Below are 17,024 nucleotides of genomic sequence, written 5' to 3'. Positions count from 1 at the left end.
ACTTTTCCACATAGGAATTTCCACTTTCTGCTTTGGCCCAGGTAGTTCCCAGTGGTTGCCCTATATTACATTTTAATAGAATTTCCAACTGGTGGTTAACACATTGTTTTACTCCCTGATATTAGACCACAACAGACAGCTGTCCAACAAACGCTTGCTGTGTAAATAGATAAGTTAGTTCAGACGTGCACAGTTCCCTCTTTACAGAGGCCAATGATTACTGTTTGGTTTTGATTTACTGCCTCATTGGTCCCTTGTATAAGTACATTTGATAATTTGAAACCTATGGTTACTCCCTAAAGTATGCTGGCAATTTGCTGATGGATTTTCTGTTTTAATTGTTGAGACAGGGTGTCGCATAACCCAGGCTAGCCTTGAAACTCTTTCCATAGCTGAGAATTCCTTTGAGTTTCTGATATTCTTGCCTCCACCTCAAATGCTGGGGTCACAGGCCTGTCCACCATCCCCAGATCTAGGGCTTCACAATGCTAGGCAAGCACAGGACCAACTGAGCCACGCCTCCAACCCCTGTGATGGATTTGTACCTCAGTAAATGTTTTTTAACTCTGAGGATGACTTGACTTATTCAGTTAATGGATACTTACTCAACGCCTGTGAGGTTATACGTGAAGCCTTCAGAATAGCACTCTTGGAACCTCATAAAACTTAAATTTCAGAGAGAAAACACGAAAACAACAAATAAGGCAGAATTGTTACGAAATCAACAAGGAACCATGATGGGGAAACATACAGTAAGTTTTACTTTTTAAAAATTATTTTGTGGCCTGGTAGTGGTGTCTTTGCCTCTCATCCCAGCACGCTGGGCACAGACACAGGTGGATCTCTTAATTTCCTGGCCAGCCTGATCTACAGAGCAAGTTTCAGAACAACCAGGGTGGTACAGAGAAACCCTATCAAAAAACCAACCAAACAAACAACCAAACAAAACCAAAAACCCTGAAACATATAAAATCTCTTTCCCCTAGCTCTCCCTTCTCTCTTCCTTCTTCTCCACTCCCTACCCCCTTGTAATTCAGAATGTTCTGGAATTCCCACTGTAGTCCAGTCTGACCTCAAATTCAGAGATCTGCTGCCTCTGTCTCCCCAAGGCTGGGAGTAAAGGCGTGTGCCACCACTGCCCAGCTGACTGGTTCTCTTGTGTTCACACAACCTTTTCCATTATCCCCCTCAGTACTTGCTGGGGAGTCTCTTTGGTGTCAGGCCTTGTACTATGTGCTAGAATCATGTCTGCCCATGAAGTGCTCTAGCCTCAAGGACTACTCCTGTAGTTCCCAGAGTGAAACATCATCAGGGGTATTTGTAAGAACGCAGATTCCTGGCTTCCCCTTTGGTGTACTGAGTCTTCAGGATGGAATCAAAGCGAATACTTAGGCGATTCATTTTTTTGTTCGTTTTTGTTGCTGTTGTTGTTTTTGTCTTGTCTCTACTAAAACTAGAACCAACTGGGAATCAGACAAATGGTATTTCAATCCGAAGAAAATGCGTTAAATGGGTAGCAGCAGAGAGAGAGGCTGTGGCAGGTGCCATGGGGGTGTGGTGGGGCTAAGTCCCAGCGCGGGTGCGGCTCATGGTGCGGGGCCTCACTGTTCCGCACCCTGCTCTGGCCTCCGCCACAGCGAACCTGAACGCAGCAGCGGCCTCAGGGAGAGAGGAGCAATACCAGCAATAAGAGAGCTCCAACAGCAACACAAAGGTTGAGACAGGACTCCCTTCGAGTTAAGAAAGACCCAGTGCCTTACATCTGTGCGGAGCCCCTCCTTTCAAATATTCTTGAATGGCATTATGTTGTCGGAGGCCCTGAGATGACTCCTTATGAAGGTGGCTATTATCACGGTAAACTAATTTTTCCCAGAGAATTTCTATTTAAGCCTCCTAGTGTTTACATGGTAACCCCCAATGGAAGATTGAAGTGCAACGCAAGGCTGTGTGTTTCCATCACAGATTTCCACCCAGATACACGGAATCCAGCGTGGTCTGTCTCCACCATTCTAACAGGGCTCCTGAGTTTATGGTGGAGAACGGCCCCACCGTAGGGAGCATAGACACATCGGACTTCAAGAACAAACGGCTGACAGCAGAGTCTAGTGTTTAATTTAAAAGATAGAGTCTTTTGTGAATGATTTCCTGAAGTTGTGGAGGAAATTAAAAAGAAATAGAAAGCACAAGATGAACTAAGTATCAGGCTCCAGAATCTTCCTTTGGCAGACGTGGTTCCTGATGGGGAGATGCACCGTGGCCAGAATGGGTCCAGCTCCTCAATGGGCATGCACTTGCTGCTGGCCCAAACCTTGCTGGGCGCCCACAGGCCAGCAGGCATCGAAGACTCCTGGCCGGCGCTTTGGCCAACGTGTTTGTTATAGTTGGGTTTGTGGCCTTTGCAAAGCACAGCAGTGAGGTTCACAAGTCACAGCCCACAGTTGCTGCTGAGGGACACAGGGTGGCCTGCCGGACTCCTGGACTTCACTTTTTAAAAACCTTATAAAGAAAGCAAAAACCAAAATGTGATCTGGAGGAGATTGGGGGTTCTTAACTCCCACTCGAGGTTGACGTGGACACGCTTTGGTTTTATTGCTTATCTCCTGTGTTGTCTTTTGAACCTGTTTAGTAAACCTGTTTTGTTTTTCATCTTACTAGACTTGGTCACTTAAAAGTATAAAAACTTTAATGCCCATCAAAATGGTTAATTGTGATTGTACATTATATTGTTAATAATGATTGTACAATGTATTATCAAAATAACTCCTTTTTCCTGGGGGGGGGCGCAGTCTTATAGAGGTAGGTAGTCATAACTGGACAAAGTGCCTTACTTAAATGACTTAAATGCCAGGAAGGCTAATCACGGGCAAAGGCTTGTGGAGTACCGAGTATCCCAAACGACACTGATTGTTCCAGGGACATTGCTTCGCCAGATTTAATTGCAGCTAGACGCTTTCACGCAGTTACCGTACTCGGTTTTGTTGGTGGGACAGTGCGCAGGTGCACCTAGACCCTAGCTTTACGCATGCGCATTATTTAACTCTGAAGCCACCAGCCGGAGCGCGAGGGCGAGTGTTTCTTCGCCTCCTCAGAATTTTCAGTGCTAGAATTTAGAGACTGTGTCTGTCTTTATTTTTGGAGAGCGACTGTGTGTCTCACCAAAAGCCCCCTTTCCTTTTTGGGCTTCTCTAGTAAGTTGGCTGCCAGTAGCTAATATGGCGAGAAGCCTGCACCCGCGCACTTATCCCCGGCGCTCAGCTCGGCTGGGCGGCCCCACGAAAGGGCGGGAGTTTGGGGGCGGGGCCTGGCCTCCTGACTGAGGGCCGCCCCGGGCCTGGCTTGCGGGCTGCTGCAGCGGCCTCGGTAGCTGCGGAGCGCTTCGGGATCCCCGGGAACCGACCGTGGTGAGGTGGGGCTGGGGCAGGCGGGAGGCGCCGAGCGTAACGGTCCGAGGCCTGAGCGCCCGCAGGGATGTCGCCTGGACAGCGGCTTCCTGTATCCCGGGAGGAGCCCGGAGAGGGGCTGGGACCCGTCCCAGGGGTCGGGGCCTGCCTGCCTCAGTTTCCTGCTGCAGCCGCCGCTCAGGAGAACCTCACACCTGAGCAGCCCTCTCCCGTAGCCCCGGGCCCACGGGATGAGACGCTGCGCTCCCAGCGGATCTCTCTCCGTGCACCCGGGAGCTTTGCAGCTCCCAGTGCCCCTACGGGTTTGCATGTGACCTATCCCTGAAAGTCCGATCCCAGCCCGCTGCCCCATCATCAGAACTTTAATTTTTCAGAACTCAAAAATCACTTCTTCAAAACCTTTCCTAGAGGCCTGCTGCAGGCTCAACTAATCTGACTCTTGGCTTTTGCGGTCTTTGCCCAAGTCAGTGTTCTGCCCCTCTTTCATGTTCTGGGCGTGTTTGTTAGAAGTCATGTCTTTTTTTCAACTCTTACGTCTCATGATGACTACTAGTGACTAAAAAGGTTACCGAATAGTTGAAAGTTGACAACTCTGCTAAGTGCATTACCTATAAAGTCTCCTTTAATCCACGCAGTGATCTATGGTGTGCGTTCCGTATATTCACATTTTATGCATGAATAAATCAAAGTTCCACAGTGAGCTAGAATCCCTTACTATAACTATATTGACTTAACTAGATTGCCTTTGGGTTGCTGTTTATAGTTAGCCTGTGAAATATGGAGTCAGGGTTACAACTCACATTTCAATAAAAGGGCTGCTTTTCTTTTTTGGGGAGGGGGTGGTAATGAATTGAACCCAGGATCTTATGCATGCCAGTCAGTGTTCTACCACTAAACTAAGCCTAAGTCCTCTTTTTCATTTTTTTTAAGATTTATTTATTTATTCTATATAAGTACACTGTAGCTGTTTCAGACACACCAGAAGATCTCATTACAGATGGTTGTGAGCCACCATGTGGTTGCTGGGATTTGAACTCAGGACCTCTGGAAGAACAGTTGATGCTCTTAACCACTGAGCCATCTCTCTAGCCCTCTCTCTTTTTTTTTTTTTTTTTTTTATTTTGAGACGGTGTCTTACCATTTTACCAAGGCTGGATTTGAACTTGATGTCCATTTGTTTTGGCTTCCCAAGAATGAGATTTGAGGCCTGTGAGCCTAGGCTGGGTCCCAAGAAGCCTTATGAAGGAGAACTGATGTTACCAAATCGATAGTGTTCTTAACAAAAATCAAAGCCAATCCACACTGCCCCTCACACCTATAACCTGTACTCCAGGGACATCTATCACCGTTTGCTCCTTTTCCCTCAGAAAGCCTCAGGTGTGGATGTCATTATGTTATACCCACTAGGAAACACTCTGCAGTGCTGTGATTTTTATAGTTTCTGACTTTGGCAGCTAATGAAGTGAGCCTAGAATTTGGAATCAGAGTTTGATTTCTGCTTTGCTACTAAACAGTTGTGTCTCTTCCTTTAAAAAAGTATGTGTGTGTGTGTGAGCTCTGCCTATGGTGTACACTTGAAGGCTATAGAGGACTTTGTGGAGTTGTCTCTAGTCTTCAGCCTTCATATGGGTTAGAACCATCAGGTGGATTCCTTACCTGTTGAGCCATGATCCCATTTCCTCTCCCATTTAAAGAAAAATTTCTTTTTAACTCTGAGTATGGTGGGCAGGTGGACACAAATGCAGGCACCAGAGCCTTAGAGCTCCCGGAGCTCAGTTAGAGGCAGTTGTTAGCTTGCTGCAGAGTGGGTGGTGAGAACTGAGTCTATATGCCCTGCAAGAGCAATATGGCCTCCTTCCGCCTCCCAAGTGCTGGGATCAGAGGTGTACAGAGTGTAAGGAAAAGATGACGGGGAAACAATGAAAGGAAAAGTCACTGAAAGGAAGAGTCACAGGGCACCAATGTTGTGAAAGGATAACGATCCGAGTCACGGCACCAATGTTAGGGGAAGGATGAAGAGAGTGGGGGGCATATGGCCCATGGAGGTGCGGCGAGGCCTGAGGGCAAGGGAGATGTCTCTGGGGGGTCCATGTTGGGAATCCCTTCCCTGAGGGACCAGCCACACAACAGTATAGTACGGAATAGAGTTTATTCAGGTCATGGGAGAGTTAAGAGGGTGGCAGAGGCAGAGAGAGAGAAGTAGAGGAGTAGAGGCAGGCCATGAGCACGTGGGACAGAGAGGGGAAGGGAAAGGGGAGTGCGAGGCTGCAAGAGCACAAGGGCAAGAGAAGCCAAGAGAGAGAGAAGGGGGTCAAGCAGCTCCTTTTATAGTGTCAGGTCACTGGGGCGGAGCATACCTGGGCACTGCTGGGTAATTGAGGGGTGGGGTATACCTGGCTGTTGCTAGGTAACTGAGAGGTGGGGTTTACAGAATCCCTATGAGTGCTTTTGCTTAGGGCCATCAGAAGTTAGAAGAGGCCCTTGCAGTGGTTACAAGTCACTATATGGGTGCTGAGAGCTAAGCCCAGGTCTTCTGCAAGAGCAAGTGTTCCTAACCACAGAGCCCCAAATCTTAGTTTTCTTGGTTGTAAAATGACAGTAATCTTGATACTACTCTGAGTTTTCTCTTTTCAATAATGAAAGTTGCAGCTGATTGTTGTAAGAATGAAACAATCTTACAACACATAAATGTACACATTGTATGAGATCTAATTTTTGCCCTATAAACGGCTATGGAACTGCCGACATTTTGTAAAGCTGTGTTGGTGATCATAAGGATTATGTTACTTAATGTACTTCGGTCACTCAGATATAATGGACACTTCATACACAGGTCTGTTTCAAGAGCTGGGAATGCAGCATTGACTCAAATGTTAGCTTGTGTGTGTGTGTGTGTGTGTGTGTGTGTGTGTGCCCATTTGTGATCTCAGTACTTGGAAGGCAGAAACTGGGTGATCACAAGTTCTAGGCCAGCCTGAGCCACCAAAGCAAGACATTGTCTGAAACAAACACAAACCAGTGTTTGTACTAGAGGGACTTATATTTTGGTTAGTTGTTATACATAATAATTAGAGGAAGATAGACATGGAAAATAGAATGCAGTGCGTATGGGTAGGGGTGGTGACACTTTATGTCCTATAACTTCCTAAGGTGATATTCGACCAGAAACCTGGTTGGGGAGCAAGTCACATGGATAACAAACGAGTGTGGGTCTTGCTGTGTTCTACACACATGAGGGTGGCTGACTGTGCAGCTGGAGGAGTGTGAGCAAAGGGGAGAAGAGAAAGAAACAGGACTGATTCATTTGGCTAAGATGGGTCAGTTAGGACTCTGGGCAAGTGTAAAGATTTTCTTTAACTCTTATTGGCTGTTATCTAGCGTGAGTTTTGTTTTTTGAGACTGGGTCTCTATATGTAGCCCAAGCTGTCTTCAAATTTACTATGTAGCCCTTGGAAGAATCTAATTGGTGGTAGTCCTTCGGTCTCAGCCTGAGAAGCGCTGGATTTTAGGCAAGTCCCACTGTGCCTGTGTAGATAGATTGTCCTGAAGCTAGTTTGTATTTTAATGTTAATTCCACTTCCCCAAGAAGCGCAGCCTAGTGACTCCAACTGAACCTTCCCATTTTAATTAGTAAAATAAAGGAAAGCCAGTGACTGGGCGGGGCGAGGGAAGTAGAGGGGGCTGAGAGCTCTGAGGAGGTCTGAGGACAGAGGGGGAAGGTCATGGTGACTCGGAGCTTCCAAAGGCCTAGCTAGACCCAGGTGATATTGATTGGTGTTAAAAAGCTATGAACATTAAGGATTTTACAGATTTAATATCTCATATAGAAGGGCAGTTTGTATCTTTGTCTATTTGATGTAATCTTGTTGTGTAAGAGGGTTTGTGGATTGAGGGTTGAATATATAAACCTGTATGAAAAGCTATCGGGCTGTAGAGTTGTGTTTGTGGGATTTTGGGGTACAGAAACACCCCGGGATAGAGGCGGAGAACAGGTGGTAGTAAACTGCCAAGGGAAGGGAGTTTTGTGAACAAGTTGGCTGTAGTGGAGGTTAGAAGATGACTCTCATGAGGGCATTCTCTCCTTGAACTCTGAGTTCTGTGGGTTGATCTCAGGTTGTCAGGATGGCAGCTAACACTTTTACCCCTGAGCCACTTCAGCAGTCCTGTTTTGTATTTTAAAAGAATTCTCTAACTGTTCTGTCGAAAACAAAACAAAATAACAGAATTTAGGAGGGGTCACTGTCACCTGGGAGGAGCTTGGCAGCCATCAGTCCTGTTGCTGTTCAAGTTGTTATTGTCATTGCAAGTTTAGTATTAAACCATAGTTGTTCATTATCTCATGAATTCACCATGGAGAAATGTACTGCAGACCACCACGGCGTTTCTGGCTTAGCCGGCTCAGGCCAGGCTGACCCTGATCTCAGGCTTTCCACCAGGGGCTGGAAGATCTGTTCTCAACAGGGCTGTTGGCAGAAGGCCCCGATGCTTCCTCCTGGGCCTCCTCAGGTACTTGTGTGTTCTCAGGACAGAGCAGGTATTTCTCCAGAGAGGCTCATCAGAAAAATCGAACAAGCAACAAGCCATAGCACACCTTCTGTGACCTTGTTTCAGAAAGCATTTCTACTTAAACATTTTTAAAGATTGATTTTGCTATTTTATGTGTGTGGGTGTTTCGCCTGCATGTGTATACACTATATTTCTGCCCTCAGACATCAGAAAAAGGTGTCAGAGCCCTTGGAACTGGAGTTCCAGGTGGTTTTGAGCTGCCATCTGGGGACTGAGAACTAAACACTGGTCCTCTGCAAGAGCAGCAAGTTCTCTGAACTGCTGAGCCAACTGTATTACCTTAGTCATTTCTACTTTATTCCGTATACACTCAAAAAGAGAAGATTCGATTTTCACTTATTTCTTTTTTAAGACGGGATTTCATGTAACCACTATGTAACTGAAAACGACTTGATCAACTTAGGCTCAACTTCATTTTTGGTGGTGGTAGTTGTGGTTTGGTGGGGTTTTATTGTTTTCTTTTTGTTGTTGTTGTATGGTTTGTGTGCATGTGTGTATTTCCTGTTTATTGGGAGGAGGCAGAGATTGATTGGGTGTCTCTTTCCAGCTTGTATGTGGAATCAGGGTCTTACACTTAAACCTAGAACTTGCCAATTTGACTAGTAGAGACTGTTACATGTTTTACCCAGAGAATGAGTATATAGAAGAGGTCTTGGTCTTTAGAAGCTGGAGAGGCAGAAGATTTCTGGTCATTGCCTTATGGATTAGTAGGTAGCCTGGTTATTCAGAAGAGCCTGAAATGCATGTTTGCATATGTAGTCTTTCAATCACAGATGTTGGTGTCTATTTTTAAATTAACAGGTTTTTTGTTTTTAAGATTTATTCATATATACTCTGTAGCTGTCTTCAGACACACCAGAAAAGGGCATCAGGTCTCATTACAGATGGTTGTGAGCCACGTAGTTGCCATGTGGTTGTTGGGAATTGAACTCAGGACCTCTGGAAGAGCAGTCGGTGCTCTTAACTGCTGAGCCTTCTCTCCAGCCCAATTCTTAACATTTTTACGGGATGGTGGCACATGCTTGTAATCACAACACTTGGTGAGTGGAGTCAGGAGAATCAGGAGTTCAAATTCATCTTTAGCCACATAGCAAGTTCCATGACAGCCGGGTCTGTATGAAACCCTATCTCAAAAAAAAAAAAAAGAAGAAGAGGAAAGTGAGGGCTACATACATATTCAATGTTCATTTTGGCCTCTTCACACACCAAGTCCATAAATGATGCATATACATGGATACTGGCAAAATACTCATACACATAAAAATCAATAAATTTTGAAAAAGAAAGTTCTGAGGAGTCCTGTAATGAAGAAAACTATTTATTTCATTCAGCCCAAATTCACTCCACTTAGTAAGTGCTGAGTAAATCTGAGAAACCTAGCCTTTTCAATTTTGTTACATTTTGGTCCCTAGCTCAAGAGGAGGTCTAAGACACATTCAACAATGGTTAGACACCCTCCTGCAACCAACCTATAGCTACACAGGAGCTGCGGATTTGTTCTGTGGTGAGCCCATGGAGACAGGAAGCCCTGGGTTGAGCATGAAGCCCAAGTCACTGCAGCTGGTGCTGGAGGAGCAGGTGCTGGCACTACAGCAGCAGATGGCAGAGAACCAGGCTGCCTCCTGGCGGAAGCTGAAGAACTCCCAGGAGGCCCAGAAGAGACAAGCAACCCTCGTGAGGAAGCTGCAGGCCAAGGTGAGGCAGATGGCCCTCTGGGGAAGGGGAAAAAGGAACCTCCCCCAGAGTTGGGTGCTAGGGTGGGATAGGGGCCGGAGGAGGGAGAGACCATGAAGGACCAAACATCCTGGTGAGGATGGCCCAGACATTCCAACTTTCAACCATGGTCTCTCCTTGATAGTCACAACTACTCCACAGAGTATGGATTATGTTTCTTCCAAATTAGTTCCTGCCAAACTATTCACAATAGTTGGACTAGTTGCCTGGGTGTGTTCTCTTAGTCTAGATTCTCAACCTTTCTAGTGCTGTGACCTTTGAGTACAGTTCCTCATGTAGGGTAGGTAACCCCCATCCGTGAAATTGTTTTCATTGCTACTTTCATAACTGTTATGAATCTTAATGTAAATATGTATGTTTTCCTGATGGTCTTGGGTGGCCCCTGTACAAGGGTTGTTTGACACCCTTCACCCAGGGGTGATGACACACAGGTTGAGAACTACTAGTCTAGAGCTAAGCTCAAACCCTAGGATTTCTGGTTTTGTCTTTCTAATACACAAGGCATATAGAAAGGTGTGTGTGTGTTCAAATGCACATAAAAATTGTGAATGTGAACAAGGAGTCCAGAGGTCAGTATTAAGTATCTTCTATTTCCACCTTATTTTTTAAATGTATCTTGTGTATTTGTGTACATATGTCTGTATAAGTGAATGCCATGTGTGTGCTGGTGGTCTTGGAAGGCAGCTGAAGTTACAGGCAGTTGCGAGTTGTAGCATGTTTGCTGGGTGCAGGGAAACTGAATTTGATTCTTCTGAAAGGTCAGCAAGCTTTTAAGCACTGATCCATCTCTTCAGCCTCCACTGTATTGTTTTTTGAGATGGATTCTCTCACTGAACTGGAGCTTATAGATTTGGCTCAGTTGGCTGTCCAGGGAGCTGGTCCAGGGAGCTCCAGGGATTTCCTGCATTTCCTCTTCAGCTCTGAGATGATGGCTTTTTATTTGGGCACTGGGGATCTGAACTTGGGTCTAGATGCTTGCACAGTAAACATACTCTTTGTTTATTTGCCTTTTAAAACAGGGTTTCTCTGTATAGCCCTGGTTGTCTTGGGACTCACTCTGTAGACCAGGCTGGCCTTGAACTCTTTTTGTTTTGTTTTTTTTTTTTAAAGATTTATTTATATATTATATGTAAGTACACTGTAGCTGTCTTCAGACACACCAGAAGAGGGCATCAGATCTCATTACAGATGGTTGTGAAGCCACCATGTGGTTGCTGGGAATTGAACTCAGGACCTCTGGAAGAGCAGTTGGTGCTCCTAACCACTGAGCCACCTCTCCAGCCCCCTGGCCTTGAACTCTTAGAGATCTGCTTGCCTCTGCCTTCTGAGGTGTACCACCACCACCAGGCACATTTTACTGACCAAGCCATGTCATCAAACCCTATGAAATATTGATCTGGGCTAAGTGTAAGAGCAAGCATGTACATACTTGACCACACAGTATTGAGGTCAGGGAGTCAGGGGACAATCTCAGGTGTTGGCCTTGCCTTCTACCCTGTTTGAGATAGGTCTCTTTGTTTGCCACAGTATACATCAGGTTAGCTGGCCGGTGAACTTCAGGGCTTTCTCTTGTCTCTGTTTCCCACCTTGCTTTAGGAGTGCTGGACTATAGATGCACACTACCACCTCTGGCTGTACTTGGGTTCTGGGGATCCGAACTCAGGTCCTCATGCTTACACAGCAGGTGCTTTCCTACTACCAGAAAGTAGTATTTAAACACCCAGACAGAAACTCTTAAGATGCTGTGGCCTCACTTCACCATCACCACCTGCTTCCCATGTTCACAGCAAATTTGCCCAAGATTCCTGGAGTCTTTGGGTTGTGTTGTGTTGTTTATATGAAATGTTGCAGAGTTCAGGGCCTGCTGTCTTTGCTTTAGGTTCTACAGTACCGGAGCTGGTGTCAAGACCTGGAGAAGCGGCTAGAAGCCAGTGGAGTGAGTGAGATTCCGTTCTCGACTTTCCCTGAGTCCCCAAAATACACTTTTTGGGCTTTATATGCTGCTGAAGGAGACTGTGGCTATATATGCTGTTTGGTAGGAGTCCCTTTGTCTTCAGCTCCTAAGAGCTCTATCAATGTGATCTTCTAGAGATCCTTGGCCTGAGAGATTCCAACCCATGCTTATCCATATATAAATGCAGTTTGTGGGGACTTAGCATAGTAGAATGGGTACGTGGAATTAGAGGGAAAATTCATTTTCACCCAGCAGGTGTCAGTGTTTATATATAGTGTTATATGTATTGTACATACAGGTCTACAAGCATGCCTGCAGCAGGGGGATGCCTGGATAGGACTGTCTTTGAAAGACCCCTTTGTCCTTCTGTGTTCCACCTCCCTTAAGCACATTCTCATTCTCTTCAGAAAAGTTCAGGGAGAAGGAAAGAACCAGAATATATCGAGCACTTTCTGTGCAAGCCAGGGCACCCCTAGGCATTTTGTACTGTTCTGGGTCACTACACTTGTAAACTCTCAGAGAAGAATGACAGTCACCGTCATTTTCGTGGCTTGGAGGTGATGGGTGACTTCCCCAGGACCCAGACTAATATAACAGAAGTTACGGCCCTAGTGAAGGGTGCAGCCTCCATTCCACAGGTTAGACGCCCACTGCCAAACTGCTTCTCAGAGAAAGAACAAAAGACAGAAAATGGGCCACCATGGGAGGAAGCATCGGGCACTTGTCCTGGGTGAGGCTTTCGTGCAGCATTGTAAGGCCTGTCTCTGTCTCACAAGGGACTGATCCCTCAGCGCTGGGAAAGTGTAGAAGAGCCAAACCTGGAACAGCTGCTGATCCGATTGGAGGAGGAGCAGCAGAGGTGATGGAACCAACTTTCCTGAGCTGAGTGGTTGTTATCCAGTGGGTGGAAAGGCTGATGGGAAACTTCTGTTCCAAGAGTGAGAGTGTATGGGTGGGAAACTGGGCATGGTCTTCCTGTGTGTAACTTAAGGCAGGCAGAAAGCAGAGGGGCAGGGACAGAGGGGGGCTCAAGGGAATCTTGTGTCCCGAGGGCAAACGATTCTAGGCTTCTGATTCCTGGCGATGGAAACTTCTCTTCCCTGTCTTATTCCCAAGAGGTCCAAGGGAGGGACCAGACCTTTATTTTGCACTTGCTCTTACCCAGCACAGGTGTGAGAATCTAGTGGAGGTGAACACGGAGCTTCGGCTGCACATGGAGAAAGCTGATGTGGTGAATAAAGCCCTGCAGGAGGATGTGGAAAAGCTGACAGTGGACTGGAGTCAGGCCCGGGATGAGCTAATGAGGAAGGAGAGCCAGTGGCGGATGGAGCAGGAGGTAGGAGAGCAGGATCGGGGTGTGCACTCTGGGTGCCGTTCCAGGCAGTGCTGGGAAGGGTTAACTTGGGCCTGGGTGGAAACTGATCTGTCATTGCTCCTGCCTCCGATTAGCTCTGCCCAAGCTGACAGCTGTGCCCTGTTTCAGCTTTCTTCCTAGTTCTCTTTAGTCAAGGCTTTGTTGGGAGGTAGCGTAAGGCTCAACTCTTGCAAAAGTGACTAGCTTAGGTTTCAAATGGACCTGAAAATTTATAGTCGGCCTTCGTCTGGAGGTTTGCATAGCTAGATGCTAAGCAGGTAGCTGCTGGACTGAATGGAGGAGAAAAAATGGTTATGAGCCCTGGGAAATTTTCCAATCAGAGCTATAGAAAGCAAATGTTTTTTGAACCTTTGTGGGGTGCTGGGTCCGGGTGATTTGCATGCATTAGACCACCCGGTTCTCCTGTCTGTGGTAATAGTTCCCATTTGTTAAGCAGCCACTGCATATCCTTTTCTGATCCAGTCAAGTGGAGGGCCACTTTTCACCCAGGGCCCCCTGACCTCTGGAATCTCACTGCCAACTCTTCAGTATAAGCTGAATATAGACTCCTGTGCATAAGCTATCTCCTTGAAATCCTTCCTCCCTTCACCCCTCTCCCAGCAGCCATGAGGAATCCAAGACTCTTGAGTTGGTGCAAGGTCCCCTGCCCTTGGGTATGACTTGGGTTTCTGAACACACAGTTCTTCAAGGGCTATTTGAGAGGTGAACATGGTCGTCTTCTCAGTGTGTGGCGAGAGGTGGTAACCTTCCGACGTCACTTCCTGAACATGAAGTCAGCTACTGACAGGTCAGTGTGTGGATGAGGATAAGAGGACTGGTTTGCCTCTGCTGGTTCTGAACTCAAGGCAGCAGGCTCTGAAGAAGGCTGGGGGCAGTGCCCGGGAGGGAGATTAGCTGTTACTGGATAGATGATTTGCTCAGACCTGCCCCTTAGACTTGTTGGGTTTTATCGCCAAGCTCTTTTCCTTGGAGTCTTCAATATTCCTTTCTGTACTCAGAGATCTGACAGAGCTAAAGGCTGAACACGCAAAGCTTTCGGGGTCCCTGCTGACATGCTGTCTGCGCTTGACCCTGAGAGCACAGTCTCGGGAGTCCAGTGGATCTGGGAGATCAGATGAGAGTGAGCCAGCCCAGCTGCTGCTGCTCGTAGCTAAGACCCAGGCGCTGGAGAAGGAAGCCCATGAGAAGAGCCAGGAGTTAATACAGCTCAAGAGTCAAGGGGATCTGGAGAAGGCAGAGCTCCAGGACAGGTGAGGTGACATGTGGACCAGGAGGAATCTACTGAGGGTTGTGGGTGGGCAGGAAAGATGTCAAACACATTCCCACCCCGAGAGGGAGAGAAAATGTGCCATCCGAGTCCAGTGTCTCAGCTGGGGTCTGTCACTGTCCTCTGGCTACCTTGCAAGCAGTCTCTTTCCTGCTGGTTTGTAATGTCAGCTGTTCTCTGTGACACCAGTCTCCTTGGCCTGGAATGCCTCCCTCCTTCCCCCTGTGTCTTGCCCTTTAAAGTAGAGTTCCCATGTCTGCTCTTGGGTGACTTCTCTGACTTCAGTAGCTGATATGTTTTTCTGACCGACTTCTTAAAGCACTAATCTTACTGTGTCTCTTTAATAACTTTGTTTCTTTCTATCTGTCCTTTTTGGAGGGGAGCACATTAGGCTTTTTTGTTTTTTGCTGTGGGGGATTTAACTCAGGACCTTGCATATACTGATCAGACATTCTACCATTGAGCTATGCCCCTGCCTTGGCTCTTTCAGGTTCTGGATTATAATGGAATCGATTTTTTAAATGATGAGAAGGGAGGACATGAGAAGAGTCCCAGTAATTATCAGGGCAAAGTCTATGTTATGGCTAGGGCTCTCTGCCTGTTGGTGATGTACATTTGTGTATATCATATCTTAGTGAGTTGTGTCTCTATAGTGTTTTGAACTTTACCTCATAATGTTAAATGATATATCTCTCATAAAATTAAATGAAAGATAGTACAGTGATTTGGGCCCCTGGAGGTGATTCATAATAAAATTATTAAGTCTTAAATGTTTCTTTTAGCCAGGTGCAGTAGTCATCACTTTTAATCCTAGCTCTTTGGAATTATAGGCAGGTAGTTCTCTGTAAGCTCAATGTCAGCCTGGTCTACACAGCAAGCTCTAGACTAAGCAGGGATATGTAGTTAGGCCTTGCCTCAAAAGTAAATAAATAAACAAACAAGGGAATGAATGAATGAATGCATGCATGAATGAATTCATGAATGAACAGTAAGTAAATAAGGAAAGAGAGAAAGACTCCTGGGTAACATGCTTGTAAGAAATACTTGTTATGGCTCATGCCTGTGATCCTAGTGTTCAGACAAGGGGACTAGAACCTAACTCCTGCCTAGAAGCAGGAGGACTCCTAGGTCAAGATCACTGTGGACCACATAGAGAATTTTAAACAAGCTTGGCACACATAGTCAGATGCTGCCCCAAAAGATCAAAACGGAGAAAGCGGAAAGAAAGAGATCTGTGCAGTGCTAGGCACAAAGCTCCAAGGTACCGTTAAATGACATGGATGTTGGTGAGTTTTGCAGATGTTGTTAGTTATATTGTCTCCCGAGTCACCTGTCCTTTTTCCCTATCAGAGGCAAAACCTGGGGCTGGAGGGACCTTGGGACTGTCCCCTGTGGCAATTCTGATGTTCTTATTGGCTTCAGGGTGCTTGACTTCACAATCAAGCGAGGCCTGGAAGGGCCTGGGCCGGGGCTTTCCTTCAGCTCTTGGGCCCTCAAACCCGCGTTCCAGTCTTGAGATGTGGTAAATCCCTGCATGTGTCTGAGTGGCTTTGGCATTCCCCACCAGATCAATAATATGGAATCACATGTTATTCAGGGAGTGTAAGGGACTGGGTATACCTAAGGGATTCTGGGGGCTGCCGTGAGTGTGTCCATGTGGGGGCTGAGGTGTGCTATTGTGTGGCTCTGTTCACTTCCTTGGGCTATTCAGGTGACAGTGCTATGCTTTTCTTTTTAGAGTGACAGAACTCTCTGCTCTGCTAACCCAGTCTCAGAAGCAAAATGAAGATTATGAAAAGATGGTAAAGGCTCTAAGAGAAACAATGGAGATCTTGGTATGTGGTCCTCTGTGTTGCAAAGGAGCTAAGAAGGGGTTGATAGGTTCCTTGTTTTTGTGGACCAGTAGTGAATGATGCCAGTTAAATGGTCCATGATGAAATTCTCCAACGCTGAAAATAAACTTTGGCTGAAGCTGAAAATTAGTTAACTCATTCACTTACCTGAGCAATAAAATATTAATAACTGTCTGTATTCCTGGGGAAAGTACGTATATATGAACTGTGTTCTTATCAGAGAGAGGTGACTTGCTATGGTATATTTGAAGCCAGTGTGAGCTACATGAAACCCTAAGAAAAACTTAAAGGTGGGAATAATCAAGGCGTCAGGGAAGGGATCTGTGGAGAGCGCTGAAGAGTGTGCCAGGGCTTATCCTGCAGCAGGATGGCTATGAGGAAGATTTGCTGGCTGCCGTCACATCTCTGCAAGTCGAGTTGAAGGGAGAAGTGAATTGAAGCTTTGTCAGTGGCTAGAAGTTGTAGACAGGCAGGAAGTTTGACAATCTGGGGCTGACACTGGAACAGTGTGTGTCTTGTGAAAGAGTGAGGTTGTACTCCCTGACTTAAACATCTGTCAGGGATGCTACAAAAGCGATTCTCTAAGATGGGATGTCAGGATCCTTGGCTTGTTTACATGTCTTCTTTCATCACAACACATGATCTGGTCACTGACTTTTGGCAGCTCCTGAACCCCTATCCACAGGTATACCCCTAATCTCATTTACGTTGGCGTCCACTAGGAAGCTGACTTCTTTTTGCCCATTTAATTCCTTTTAGTCAGGAATTCACCAATGCAGACATCATTGCTCAAGTAACTTAAAATAAGTGAGTTTGAATTGCAAAGAATTGTGGTCTTCCAGATCTGTCATAGTGGTCACTGCTGTTAGAACAA

The 17,024-nt window shown here is 46.2% G+C and overlaps 1 protein-coding gene and 1 pseudogene across 3 annotated transcripts in view; both read left to right on the top strand.

Annotated features, from left to right (window-relative positions):
* Positions 1–734: 734 nt before the first annotated feature.
* On the top strand, positions 735–2,503 carry LOC308427444 (ubiquitin-conjugating enzyme E2 J2-like; annotated as a pseudogene). Its single transcript has 3 exons — positions 735–752; positions 1,653–2,107; positions 2,178–2,503. The product of its transcript is annotated as a ubiquitin-conjugating enzyme E2 J2-like (transcript).
* Positions 2,504–9,438: 6,935 nt separating this feature from the next.
* Positions 9,439–17,024, top strand: part of CEP250 (centrosomal protein 250) — a 36,245-nt gene continuing 28,659 nt past the window's right edge. The window contains exons 1-7 of one of the 2 annotated variants that reach the window (XM_080925008.1): positions 9,439–9,662; positions 11,581–11,637; positions 12,432–12,514; positions 12,826–12,991; positions 13,711–13,817; positions 14,029–14,280; positions 16,036–16,132. In XM_080925008.1, the coding sequence (XP_080781134.1) occupies positions 9,480–9,662; positions 11,581–11,637; positions 12,432–12,514; positions 12,826–12,991; positions 13,711–13,817; positions 14,029–14,280; positions 16,036–16,132 (945 nt within the window). In that variant the 5' untranslated portion in view covers positions 9,439–9,479. Of the gene's footprint in view, positions 9,663–11,580; positions 11,638–12,431; positions 12,515–12,825; positions 12,992–13,710; positions 13,818–14,028; positions 14,281–15,719; positions 15,820–16,035; positions 16,133–17,024 lie in introns of those variants that run through there. The other variant, XM_080925009.1, reaches the window with a different exon arrangement.

This window comes from Micromys minutus (genome assembly GCF_963924665.1).
Source record: "Micromys minutus genome assembly, chromosome: 11".
NCBI lineage: Eukaryota > Metazoa > Chordata > Mammalia > Rodentia > Muridae > Micromys > Micromys minutus.
Note: the sequence above shows the minus strand (reverse complement) of the source record. Positions and strands in the feature narration are given on the sequence as shown.